Source organism: Erpetoichthys calabaricus, chromosome 7, assembly GCF_900747795.2.
Source record: "Erpetoichthys calabaricus chromosome 7, fErpCal1.3, whole genome shotgun sequence".
Lineage (NCBI taxonomy): Eukaryota > Metazoa > Chordata > Cladistia > Polypteriformes > Polypteridae > Erpetoichthys > Erpetoichthys calabaricus.
In genome coordinates, this window is record NC_041400.2 from 130,975,236 (window position 1) to 130,988,820 (window position 13,585).

Genomic DNA, 13,585 nt, shown 5'->3' on the forward strand with positions numbered 1-13,585 from the left:
AACAATCTATCACTTCCACTCTAAAACTCCAGCACTGCACTCCCAGATAATCAAGGCATGAGCTGGGAGAACTTTGTGCATGTTCTGCAGCGGTGGGGGGATGGAATAGCAGGCTGCTTGCTGCTTGTCTTTATCGGCACATTTACAGGACAAAAAGACGTTGATGGAGAGGTATGCAGGGATTTAAGGTGGGCAGGATTTACGAGTTTTTTCATAGGCTTTAGTAATTCTAGTGTTAATGCAACAACACTCAAGTACAAAACCTTATATTATTTGCAATAATAAACACATCAATCAATGTATTACACAGTAAAACAGAAATTAATCTTGGTTGTTAAAAATGTGTGATATTAGTCCTATAAACACAAGAATTGAATTATGATCAGTGAATTATAACAGTGGGGGAAAGGAAAACAAAAACTCTACTTAACACAATTCCATAGTTAGGAGCAGGTGCTTCTAAAAATAGCAATGGATAACTAAAAAAAAAAACATCATAAGAGGGCAAATGATAGTTCATAATAATTATAAATCTTTATTTCTGAACAGAAAAACTCAACTGTAACTGCAGTTTTAACTAGTGTATCAGTAAATCTTATAATGTTATTCTGAACTTAAATGATGAGTCTTCACTGTATCTTCAAGATCAATGGGATATCACGTACACTAATAGACCGATCATTGCACAGTTCTGTTGCCCTCTAGCTATAGTTTTAACTTTCCACAGTAGTTTTGTATTATCCCTGAAATTCTTAGGTACGTAGAGGGCCAACATCTTCATTTTGTAAAGTATATTCCTAAGATTTCAATTTTTGATGAGTTCTCTTAAATATATAGTATATAGTTAAATTTTATATATAATATAAATTTTATATATAATAAAATATATTAGCTTCGGAATCGGTTAAAAAAATTAAGTACTGTAATTAATCATATAACTCTATGGAATTAATTGCAATTAATTGCATCTAACATTTAAACATACAATCATAAATTAGATACATAAATCATGAAGTAAATATACACTGAATCACAGAATTAATGTAGAATCATCACAAATTAATTTTTAAAAATTTAATGGCATAGTGTAAACTTAAACAAAGACTTGAAACCTGACATTTTAACAAAATACTGCTTTAGCAAACACATACTAAATTTGAATGCCTTCCTAAAAGGTAAGTTGAAAAGAAGACAATAAAAAAACAAGGCCAATGTATTAGTTCTCAGATTGGTATGGCATATGAGACATAGACATATCAAAGTAGAATTAAATGATTGGATGATGGACTGCTAAAGACTGACTTAATTGAAATAAGAATCTCTTAAGTGGGCATACTTTAAAACATGTATTAAAACTCTGCAAATGCCATCTTCATTTCTTCTTCACCATCAATGACTTTATAATTATACTGTAAACGTGTTTTTCACCTGGTGCGCAATGAGAACCACCCAGGTGTGCCATATAAGACCACCTGTATGAGCGGGGAAAAGACAGATAAGCTGGGAAAATGCATCCAAAATGCTCACTAAGTGCTTTTTTTTGCCACTGTCTCGGATAGCCCAATCAACTTCGGACAGTTTAGCAAGTGTATAGATTTAATGCTTTTGTGGTTGGTAGAACCGTGGTGCGCCTTGGGATTTTTTTGAGTTACAAAAAGTGTTCCACTACAGAAAAACATTTGGAACACACTGCTCTACCTATGCCTTTGCTCATGGCACGCTGAAAAAGTTCTCTGTAGCAGCTATCTTGCTTAAAAACTGACACCATGCATTACTTGGGTTTTTATGTTGCATTCTTTGCATAAATTAGCAAAGATACTGCAAACTGGAATAATGGGTATAGATAATCATTACATTACATTACATTAATCTGTTTTGTAGAATTGTGTTATTATATTAGGGCAGCAAGCACTGTAAGCTACCTGGAGGACTGGCATGTTAAGTACAGAGGTACTAGAGAATTATGTTGGGTTTTAGTGCCAGTCAAAGAAAATATATTTTGCACATACAGTATATAATATGACATTGATTCGATCTTCTTACAGAAACATGACCTGAAAAAAAAAAAGTGTAATTTTTATCTTCGCTCCTTTTCTTTAGTATTGCTCCAGTACTACCATAACCCCATCCCCATCCTCCTCCCATGCACCTATGTTGGTATGTATAAATCAAGGAAATGAACACTAGTACCATGTAATGATATGTGGCAAGGAGCTATGTAATTTGTAATTTAAAACTTTTAAATAAGTTTTTTTCTCAAAATTTTTAAAGATAGTGTATATATATATATATATATATATATATATATATATATATATATATATATATATATATATATATATATATATATGTGTGTATATATATATATATATATGTGTGTATATATATATATATATATGTGTGTATATATATATATATATATATATATATATATATATATATATATATATATATACAGTGTATATACTAGTCATTTAGCCCGTTACAATAACGGGCTCTAGAACAGTAGTGCGTAAACATTAGTAGGAACAGTCTATATTAAATGGCAAGGGACTTTGACCTCATTCTTTTTGTTGGTCGTATTTTTCTTTCTTTCATCCTTTCTTTTGTTGATGTTTACTTGCTAAGCTGACCATTCTTCGTGGGCTGCCGCCGTGTATTGTGTGTCTTTAATTTTCTGTGACAGTAATACTGTCTTGTACGGCTCTATTCAATAAGGGCGCGAACAAAAAGGCGAGCTTCAAAAGGGCGACCTCAATTGAGCGCGGCGAATAAAGGCGTTCGTAGATAATTTAGTTCAAATGGCTCTGGAATATGTGAAGAGCAACAAAGGTGCAGATCTTTATTTACACGCGCCTTTATTCGCTGCGCCCAATTGAGGTCGCCCTTTTGAGGCTCGCCTTTTTGTGCGCGCCCTTATTGAAGGATGCCTGTGCGCGCCCTTATTGAAGGATACCATCTTGTACGTCCGCTGGCTTGTACATCTGTAATTTACCTTTAATTTTCTCTGGCGGTAATACAGGCGGGCGCGTCTGTAATATGCCTTTAATCTATTCTGACAGTAATACTGGCTTGTATGTGGCTGTAATATGCGTCACTGTATAGTGTACCTTTAATTTCCTCTCACAGTAATACTGGTTTATATTTCCGTAAAACGCCTGTAACTTTCTCTGACAGTAATATCTCGCATTGCACCGTGCCCCGCGCATGTGCACTTCACCAGAAGACACCCACACATGGACACCTGGACGCACACAGTGATTTTATATATATATAGATATGTATATATGTATAGTATATGTGTATATGTATATATAATATATGTGTATATATACAGTGCATCCAGAAAGTATTCACAGTGCATCACTTTTTCCACATTTTGTTATGTTACAGCCTTATTCCAAAATGGATTAAATTCATTTTTTTCCTCAGAATTCTGCACACAACACCCCATAATGACAACGTGAAAAAAGTTTACTTGAGGTTTTTGCAAATTTATTAAAAATAAAAAAATTGAGAAAGCACATGTACAGTGATCCCTCGCTATATCGCGCTTCGCCTTTCGCGGCTTCACTCCATCACGGATTTTATATGTAAGCATATTATATATTGCGGATTTTTTGCTGGTTCGTGGATTTCTGCGGACAATGGGTCTTTTAATTTCTGGTACATGCTTCCTCAGTTGGTTTGCCCAGTTGATTTCATACAAGGGACGCTATTGGCAGATGGCTGAGAAGCTAGATTGCTTACTTTTCTCTCTCTCTTGCGCTATCTGTGATCCTGACATATGGGGATTGAGGTGCTGTTTGCACACCTACACGATACGGACGCTCGTCTAAAAATGCTGAAAGATTATCTTCACGTTGCTATCTTTTGTGCAGCTGCTTCCTGAAACGACATGCTGCACGATGCTTCGCATACTTAAAAGCTCGAAGGGCACGTATTGATTTTTGACTGAAAAACAAACTCTGTCTCTCTCTATCTCTCTCTCTCTCTCTCTCTGCTCCTGACGGAGGGGTGTGAGCTGCCGCCTTCAACAGCTTTGTGCCGCGGTGCTTCGCATACTTAAAAGCCAAACAGCCCTATTGATTTGTTTGCTAGAGATTGTTTTCTCTATCTATGTGACATTCTGTGCTCCTGACACGCACTCCTTTGAAGAGGAAGATATGTTTGCATTCTTTTAATTGTGAGACAGAACTGTCATCTCTGTCTTGTCATGGAGCACAGTTTAAACTTTTGAAAAAGAGACAAATGTTTGTTTGCAGTGTTTGAATAACGTTCCTGTCTCTCTACAACCTCCTGTGTTTCTGCGCAAATCTGTGACCCAAGCATGACAATATAAAAATAACCATATAAACATATGGTTTCTACTTCGCGGATTTTCTTATTTCGCGGGTGGCTCTGGAACGCAACCCCCGCGATGGAGGAGGGATTACTGTACATAAGTATTCACAGCCTTTGCCATGAATCTCAAAATTGAGCTCAGGTGCATCCTGTTTCCCCTGATCATCCTTCAGATGTTTCTGCAACATAATTGGAGTCCACCTGTGGTAAATTCAGTTGATTGGACATGATTTGGAAAGGCACACACCTGTCTACATAAGGTCCCACAGTTGACAGTTCATGTCAGAGCACAAACCAAGCATGAAGTCAAAGGAATTGCCTGTAGACCTCCGAGACAGGATTGTCTCGAGGCACATATATGGGGAAGGTTGCAGAAAAATTTCTGCTGCTTTGAAGGTCCCAATGAGCACAGTGGCCTCCATCATCCGTAAGTGGAAGAAGTTCGAAACCACCAGGACTCTTCCTAGAGCTGGCCGGCCATCTAAACTGAGCGATCGGGGGAGAAGGGCCTTAGTCAGGGAGGTGACCAAGAACCCGATGGTCACTCTGTCAGAGCTCCAGAGGTCCTCTGGGGAGAGAGGAGAACCTTCCAGAAGGACAACCATCTCTGCAGCAATCCACCAATCAGGCCTGTATGGTAGATTGGCCAGACGGAAGCCACTCCTTAGTAAAAGGCACATGGCAGCCCACCTGGAGTTTGCCAAAAGGCACCTAAAGGACTCTCAGACCATGAGAAAGAAAATTCTCTGGTCTGATGAGACAAAGATTGAACTCTTTGGTGTGAATGCCAGGCGTCACGTTTGGAGGAAACAAGGCACCGCTCATCACCAGGCCAATACCATCCACAGTGAAATCTACAGTGAAGCATGGTGGTGGCAGCATCATGCTGTGGGGATGTTTTTCAGCGGCAGGGACTGGGAGACTAGACAGGATAAAGGGAAAGATGACTGCAGCAATGTACAGAGACATCCTGGATGAAAACCTGCTCCAGAGCGCTCTTGACCTCAGACTGGGGCAACGGTTCATCTTTCAGCAGGACAACAACCCTAAGCACACAGCCAAGATATCAAAGGAGTGGCTTCAGGACATTTCTGTGAATGTCCTTGAGTGGCCCAGCCAGAGCCCAGACTTGAATCCGATTGAACATCTCTGGAGAGATCTTAAAATGGCTGTGCACCAACGCTTCCCATCCAACCTGATGGAGCTTGAGAGGTGCTGCAAAGAGGAAGGGGCGAAACTGGCCAAGGATAGGTGTGCCAAGCTTGTGGCATCATATTCAAAAAGACTTGAGGCTGTAATTGCTGCCATAGGTGTATCGACAAAGTATTGAGCAAACGCTGTGAATACTTATGTACATGTGATTTCTCAGTTTTCAATTTTTAATATATATTTGCAAAAACCTCAAGTAAACTTTTTTCACGTTGTCATTATGGGGTGTTATGTGTATAATTCTGAGGAAAAAAATGAATTTAATCCATTTTGGAATAAGGCTGTAACATAACAAAATGTGGAAAAAGTGATGCACTGTGAATACTTTCCGGATGCACTGTAAGCAGACACACAAATGCTGGTGAATCATGTCTTCTTGGTATCTTTTTGTCACATTAATTTTTTGTTATTCAGTTTTATTCTTGAATAAAAGCACACTTGTTTTGTTATAACTTTGCAAAAGTGTTTATTTTATATTCCAGTACCCACTTGAATGAGATCAAATCTGTCTCTGCCTTTCTTGCGCATGCACACAAACATTCATGCATGAAAACGTCATTATTTGAAAACGCTATGTCATTTAAACACGAGTTGTCATTTGATCATTTTTTTTTTTCGATTTTGCCTGTACCCCGCATTATAGTGTATGGTACTGAGAATGCAGGCAGGCTCCTTCTTTTTGGGCGCATACACCGTTAGCATAGCACTGCCAGATCTACACACTATCATGGAGAATTGCTTGTATACTAAAGTGACTTTAGCTTCAGGTGGAAATTCCTGTCCCATTTTATTTATGGTGCCCAGCAGAGTTGTGTTGCGGTGCAGCAGTCGATTAGCTGGTTAAAGCAATGTGAAGAAGTTGTCTATTGTTATGTTTCTGCCTTTGTCTAGAAACGTCTCCATATGCTTTATGACCACAGTCTTGGAATGTCTTTCTCCCGTGGGACAACTGGAATCTTCTTCTAAATAAAGAGTGGCATTGCACATGTACTTTGTTTCCAAATCTGCCGCAATTCAGAACTTTATGCCAAATTTGTCAGGCTTGGTTGAGATATATTGCAAGAAAGGACATCGTGCCTTGGTTGGAAACAGTTGCTTATCAACAGTAATATGTTGCCCTGGGTTGTAACTCAAAACCCAGTTCTCAGCAAAATGTTTCCAGATGTCCGAGATCGCAGCAAATTTGTTGTTTTTCACATGTTCTGCATGGGTGTCTTTGTTGTCAAAGCACAAATGCCACATGATAGTCTGATAGCAGTCAAGGGGCATTGTATCTTTGATTGCTGGTGCAACAAATAGTTCTGAGCAGGCATCAATCACAGCACCAACTGTGGTTATTGCTGATCTTGTGAAAAGAATGGAGATAAACGGCATCAACTCGGAGAGGGAGAGGCAAGTTCGTTGTACCACGTGAACATCACTGACAGAATAAAACTGAACTAAAAAAAATAAGCTAACTTTTACGAGTAGCTTGAAATTACACTGGTTTTTACAGACTCAAATGAAATGTATGGGTTTTTATTATGTAATAGTAATAATAATAGCAGTTCACTACTCAAACCGAGAAACGAGGCTCGAACCTGGTTATAATGCAGCAGTTCTTACCTCTGTACTATCGAAGAAAACGTGAACTTTCTGTCAATTGACATTTGAGCTTGGGTTTTTAACTCATTGATAGCAACATGTAAATTGAATGATATTTTTTTCTTTGGTTATATTCTTGAATAAAAGCGCACGTTTATTTGATATTTGGACTAAAGTCTTCACACATTTTACACCTCAACTCATTATTACTCTAACATGGAAAATGTTTCTGCTTTAGTTATATGTTCAACATTTCTTGCCTCGCATTTCCTGTCATGCTACATTTAGTAGTAGTAGTTTATTTATATAGCGCCCTTCACAGACGAAAGGTCACAGAGCGCTGAACAGCAAATAAATTACAAATAAAACTGATGTGGACACTAGGGGCACTGTTGCCCTGTGAAACACCACAGACAGACGTCCAGGACACACGTTTAAATGCACCAAGAAGAATTTTTATGTATTCAGTACAGTGCACAAAGCACCACACACTCCACAATTCTACAATAATCAATAATCACAATACAACAATAATAATAATCCTCCACTCCCAGCAGCTTCGTCACCCAACCTCCCAACTCCGGCTCTCCTTGCTGGGTCTCCAACAGTCCTTTTTATATTCCTTGACCCGGAAGTGCTCCTTCTCTTTTTCCAGGTCAAATGCCACATTATCAGTCCTCAAATATCCCGGAAGTACTGTGGGCTTCTGTCCTCATGACTCTGAAGTACTTCCGCGTTGTGTGAAAAATAAGAGTCCCCAGGTCCTTTAGGAGCTCCCCCTGGCGGCACCCATGGCACCCAACAGGGCTGCAAAAATGGACTCTACGTCCCATGGTACCCTGTGGGAATCCGGGGTACATTTACTGTCCAGGGGAGCTGCCACCTAGCGTCCTGGGGGAGGCATTATCCTGAAAAGACTGCCCTTCTCCATTCCTCTCTTCCTGGGACATCCTGACCGGATTGAGCTGCTGGCCGTCTATGACACAGTTAAAACAATACATAAACAAAACCAATAAAAACAATAAATAAACAAACTGGAACTATTCAGCACTGATTAAAAGCTTGTTTAAAAAGAAATGTTTTTAGTTGTTTTTTAAAAGAGTCATCAGACTCTGCTCCATGCAGACCACAAGGCAGGCTATTCCATAGTCTTGGTGCCACAGACTGAAAGGCACGATCCCTACGGGTTTTTAGCTGAGTGCATGGGACAACTAGAAGGCCCTGTTGCCCAGATCTGAGAGTCCGACAAGCTGTTTGGCATTGGAGCAGGCTGGTTAGGTACTCAGGAGCTTGTCCATGTAAAGCTCTGAAAGTAAGTACCAAAACTTTAAAATGAATTCTGTAAAACACTGGGAGCCAGTGCAGTGTGTATAAAATGGGGGATATGATCACTCCGGCTAGCGTGAGTTAGGAGCCTGGCAGCTGCATTTTGAACTAACTGAAGACGTGAGAGAGAGGACATGCTCAAATCCATAAAGAGAGCATTACAGTAATCAAGCCGTGAGAAAATAAAAGAATGAACAAGCATCTCCAATGCTGATTTTGAAACAGCATTTCTTAAGTTTTGAGAGATTTCTTAAATGAAAGAAACATGAGCAGCTGACTGATCTTACATGTTCATCAAGCTTCAGGGACTGGTCAGAAATAACCCCAAGGTTACGTAGACTCGACTTAATAACAGGAGAGACAGAAGATAATTTTAAACTGATCTCAGAATGAAGAACAGGAGGAGCAACAGTTAGTACCTCAGCCTTTCCTGAATACAACTGCAGGTAATTACTACTGAGCCAGTCTTTATCCTGAGACAGACAATCAACCAATGTGACCAAAGTATTAATTTGGTTAGGCTTAAATGAAAAATAAAGCTGTATATCATCTGCATATAGATGATATGAGATACCCTTAAAGAGTTAAGAATTTGTGATAGGGGAAGAATATTTAAAGAGAAAAGAACAGGTTTAAGAACCGAGCCCTGTGGCACTCCACATGTCAAAGGAGCAGAGTCGGATGAAAAGCCAGCCACATCAACTGAGAAACCCCTATTTGACAAATAAGAGGAGAACCAGTCCAACGCAGAGCCAGAGGCACTTAACAGCTCTGATCTATTAATTAAGATCCGATGGTCCACCGTATCAAAAGCTGCAGTAAGATCTAACAGTACAAGCACAGAGCACCGGCCTGGATCAGCAGCAATTAAAAGATCATTAAAAACTTTTAGAAGAGCTGTTTTTGTAGAATGTTGCCTCTGAAAACCAGATTGAAAAGAATCAAAGAACCGCTGCTCCTTTAAGAAGGCAGAGAGTTGCTGTTCAACCACCTTTTCCAAAACTTTGGCCTGTAATTACTCAAAATAGAGGGATCAGAATTAGATTTTTTTCAACAGCAGTTGAATTACAGCATGTTTAAAATATGATGGAACCACACCAGATCTCAAGGAGCAATTTATGATATTCAAAAGGCACGGACCTATACCACTCAGGTTTTAACATTAATGATGTTGGCAACTGGTCAGTAGGACATGATGAATGTTTCATCTTCCTGAGCAAGTCAGAAAGATCAGAAAGTGAAACTTCTGAGAACACAAAAGAGTCAGAATATGAGTGAATGAGACCACTAGGTAAGACAGCTGGAAGAATATTAGCCCGAACAACATTAACCTTGCCAATAAAAATGTAAGAAAATTATTACAGTCACTTTCAGAAAAAAACTGAGTAATAGATTGAGATGGAGAAATAATATTGTGAATACTTTCAAATAGCACTTTGGGATTGCGCTTGTAAGTCTGAATAAGATTAGAAAAATAAGCTGTTTTAGCATCCCTAACCAAAGAATTAAAAGAAGCAAGTAAATCCTTTAAGTACGAACAATGAACTTCCAGATTAGTAGACTTCCATAGGTGCTCCACTTTTCGACATTTACCTAGATTGTTGTAGACACGAACACACATGAAATGTATGTATTCCAAATAATGATACATTATTTACCCTATACAATTCCAGACACCTACCGTAACTCCCAGATAAAGAGACTTCAGCGTCTGACTTGACTTCAGTTGCCTCGGTGGGGGATGAGTGAGCAGGCTGCCTGTTGCAGTTGCTGATTAACACATTTGTAAAACAAAGATGTTGATGAAGAGGTGCGAAGGAGTTTAAAGTGGTCATGGCATTACAACTTTTTTTGTAGGCTTCAGGGATTGTAGTGTTAATGAATGGTATCTGGTGATACCACCTCTGCATGACATTAAATCTCAATCCAGACTCTTCATGCGTAGCTATTCGCTGGTATAATAAACAGAGGACTGTCTTCTTCTGTGAATTTCTCTCTGACTGAATATACTTTTTATGCATGGTTCTTAGTGGCTAAGGAAAAAGCAACTAGTCTTGTTTTGTTCAATTTGGTTAGAGCTAATCATCTGTGATGGTCAATTTTGTAAGCTCGTCGTGTAGCACTTGTTTCAAAACAGTCCACAGACTGAGGTTTACTTGGTTATATTGACCTCTTTTGTATGTGACTTTGGACAAAAGTATCTTCTAAGTGAATAACTGTAAATATAAGGTGCATCAGTGGTTATCAGTCATTGTTTGCCTGTGATCACTTTTCTGACAATCTCCTTAACTTCCTTCAATAACAGTTTACTTGCACTTCAAAAACAGGTGAATCAAATTTCCTTATATTGACTCTTCCCACGGCTTTGTTCTTTTTGAATGTTATTATATCGCTCTGCAAAATAATTGTCTACTTACCCTTTTCAGTACCTGCCATTATTATTTCTGTCTTTACCCCTTTAGAGATGGGTTTTGGAAACTTTCGAAAGGATTTTTCAAGAATTGATTGATGTGTTTTCTCTATTGTCTTGCCTCATCATCATTTGCTATTGCTTCTGTAGATTTTTTCACTCTTTAAATAGTTAAAATATCAGTCCTTAGCAGCACCCTTTTCCCTGTTGAAACTCATTGAAATTGGTATTTCTTAAATTAACCAATTGGATGCTTATTTCTTTGCTTGGTATTCCTTAATGCCTCCTCTACCAGGTTAACAATCTGTTGTACAGTGTCATTAAACACTTATGTTAGTAATGACATAACTGTCCGACACTGTATAAATTTTACATATTTTTGGTTTCCCTTTTTTTGCATGTTAGGTCCCCATTATAGCCTTAACTGCTACTGCAAGTCCTTCCATTCGACAGGATATAATCAAAAGCTTGAACCTGGATAACCCTCAGATCACATGCACTAACTTTGATCGACCAAATCTCTTCCTGGATGTTCATCGTAAATCTGGAAGCATAATCCAAGACATAAAGAAGTTCCTTATTAAAAAGGATGTGTAAGTCTCTTAATTGCCAAATTAGTAGAAAATTAGTAGAACTATAGAGTTAAATATTTTAAACACTTAACAATAACATATCTAAATAAAGTTGTAAGCTGTTTATCTTTTTGTCTGTTTGTTCACCAATCATACAGTCATGCTGTACTGATTTTCACGAAATTTTGCATGTTGGTAAAACTTAAAATATAAGCTATATGGTGTAATGAGAAGGGTTCTATGGCGGGGTTGGCACACCAAAAATCAGTGCTGGCATGGGGACTACAAATCCCATCAGGCAGGAGCAGTGCACAGGGGCTGTTGGGAGGACACTATTACCACTGTGCATTGCTAAAGTGGGATCTAATCAAGGACCAAAGATGTAACGCTTTTTTTCTCAGTTAACTTTGGATTATGACTTTTGCCTAAGGGTATGTGATATTGTCTCTTTGTGGGTTGTGTTTAGCCTTAACAAATTTCCAAAGGGCAGTTTTTGCCAGTTTATTTTCATCTAGACCCTTTTCTGAGAAATATATGTATCCAAAAGTGATATATGGTATTGCTAAACCCTTAATAAGCAATGTTCCTTTCTTTCAACCATCTCAAAAACTTTTAACACTAGAATTGCTAGGCATTTTTTCAGTTCTGTAATCGCCAAGGCTATACCAACTGTAGCTGAATCCTTTTATTCTCACTATAGGCCTATCAGCTTGGTATCCTGATAACATATGTCTACTGCCATATCCCCAAAAGTCACAGATATCATAGTACAGCTTGAGTGAACATGAAAATAATTTGTTTCATGGCACACAGCATATTATTTTCAGTATTTTCACTTTAAGTATTAGCAAACATCTTCAATTAAAAACAAAGAATGATAAAAAAAGCCTCATGCATTGCATGGCCTTGGGGCAGAAAACTGCTTTGTTATTTATTAGTAAAAGGCAAAACAACCAATTTAACACTAGAATTACCAAAGCCTACAAAAAAACTTGTAAACCCGGCACACATTAAATCCCTTCGCACCTCTCCGTCAGCGTCTTTTGTCTTGTAAATGTTTTGATCAAGCAGCCTGCTATACCACCCCCCACCTCAAAAAGGGCAAAAGATTCTCCCAACTTGAGCTTTGATTATCTTGGAGTGAAGTGCTGAAGTTTTAGAGGGGAAATAATAGATCGTTATTTGGAACACATGCATTTCATGTGTGTTTTTTCTCTGAGAAATCATTTGGCTTTTTTGCTGTTTCTTTTGAGTTATCTAGCAGTGTGAGGAACTAACAGTCAGTGACTTGTACACAAGCAGATAGTATATTGCTATACACATGTAAATTCATTTGGCTTTTAAATCCATTTATTGATAATGGATGAGTGTGCCTGTTCCAGAGGCAGTAGTGTACAATATGTTCTAACATGACTTTGTCTCCACAGTTTTTCAAAGAAGAGGTGCAGTAGTTTGAATTAGCTACAGTTTTTTTTCCACAATGTCACATTGTTACTGCTTTGGATGTTTTCAAAATGCAAGTGGCTTTTGTTCTAAATTTTTTTAAACAAATTATCCTCTTATCCATTTTGCTTGTATTGGGAGGTTGGCACTTTGTGGTGTGGTAATTGAATGGCAGACTATGAAACTGTACAAGGCTTTTGACGATTTTGTTTCAGCATTTTTGTAGACCTGTTTTCTGTATAATCAACCAGAGGTTGTTTCCCAAGATACTACAAATTGCTTACTTTATTATTCCAAGTACCTATTTAGTGGTTATTATTCATGCTTTCAATTTTAATTTTTTAATAGACATTACTCTGGTGTATATTTTATTTTGCACATCCTGATTCCATAGGCAGACACCAAAGACAAGACCAAAGGTTAAATTTGACACTGTAAATTCCAGTGTATGCACAATCACTGTAACAGGAAATGCTTGAACAAGATGAAACACCTAGAAGCCAGTCGAGCAATTTATACTGCTTGTATACTCCTTAAGAATAATTTATTTTAATATTTTCAAAAAGACAAATTTCCAAATTATCTTTTTATCAATTTTGCTTTTATTAATTGAAAATCCTTTTGTTGGGGCATTGTTTTAAAGTTGAGTGTTTAACTTGTTTAATTATCTGTTTTGACTTTTTGTTTTGACAGTAAT

The 13,585-nt window shown here is 38.0% G+C and overlaps 1 protein-coding gene across 5 annotated transcripts in view; it reads left to right on the top strand.

The window, feature by feature from the left end:
* The window catches only part of wrn (WRN RecQ like helicase), a 203,781-nt gene that overhangs the window by 68,937 nt on the left and 121,259 nt on the right, over positions 1–13,585 (top strand). For all 5 annotated transcript variants that reach the window (XM_051929566.1, XM_051929568.1, XM_051929570.1 and 2 more), the window contains exon 18: positions 11,279–11,466. In XM_051929566.1, the coding sequence (XP_051785526.1) occupies positions 11,279–11,466 (188 nt within the window). The remainder of the gene's footprint in view (positions 1–11,278; positions 11,467–13,585) is intronic.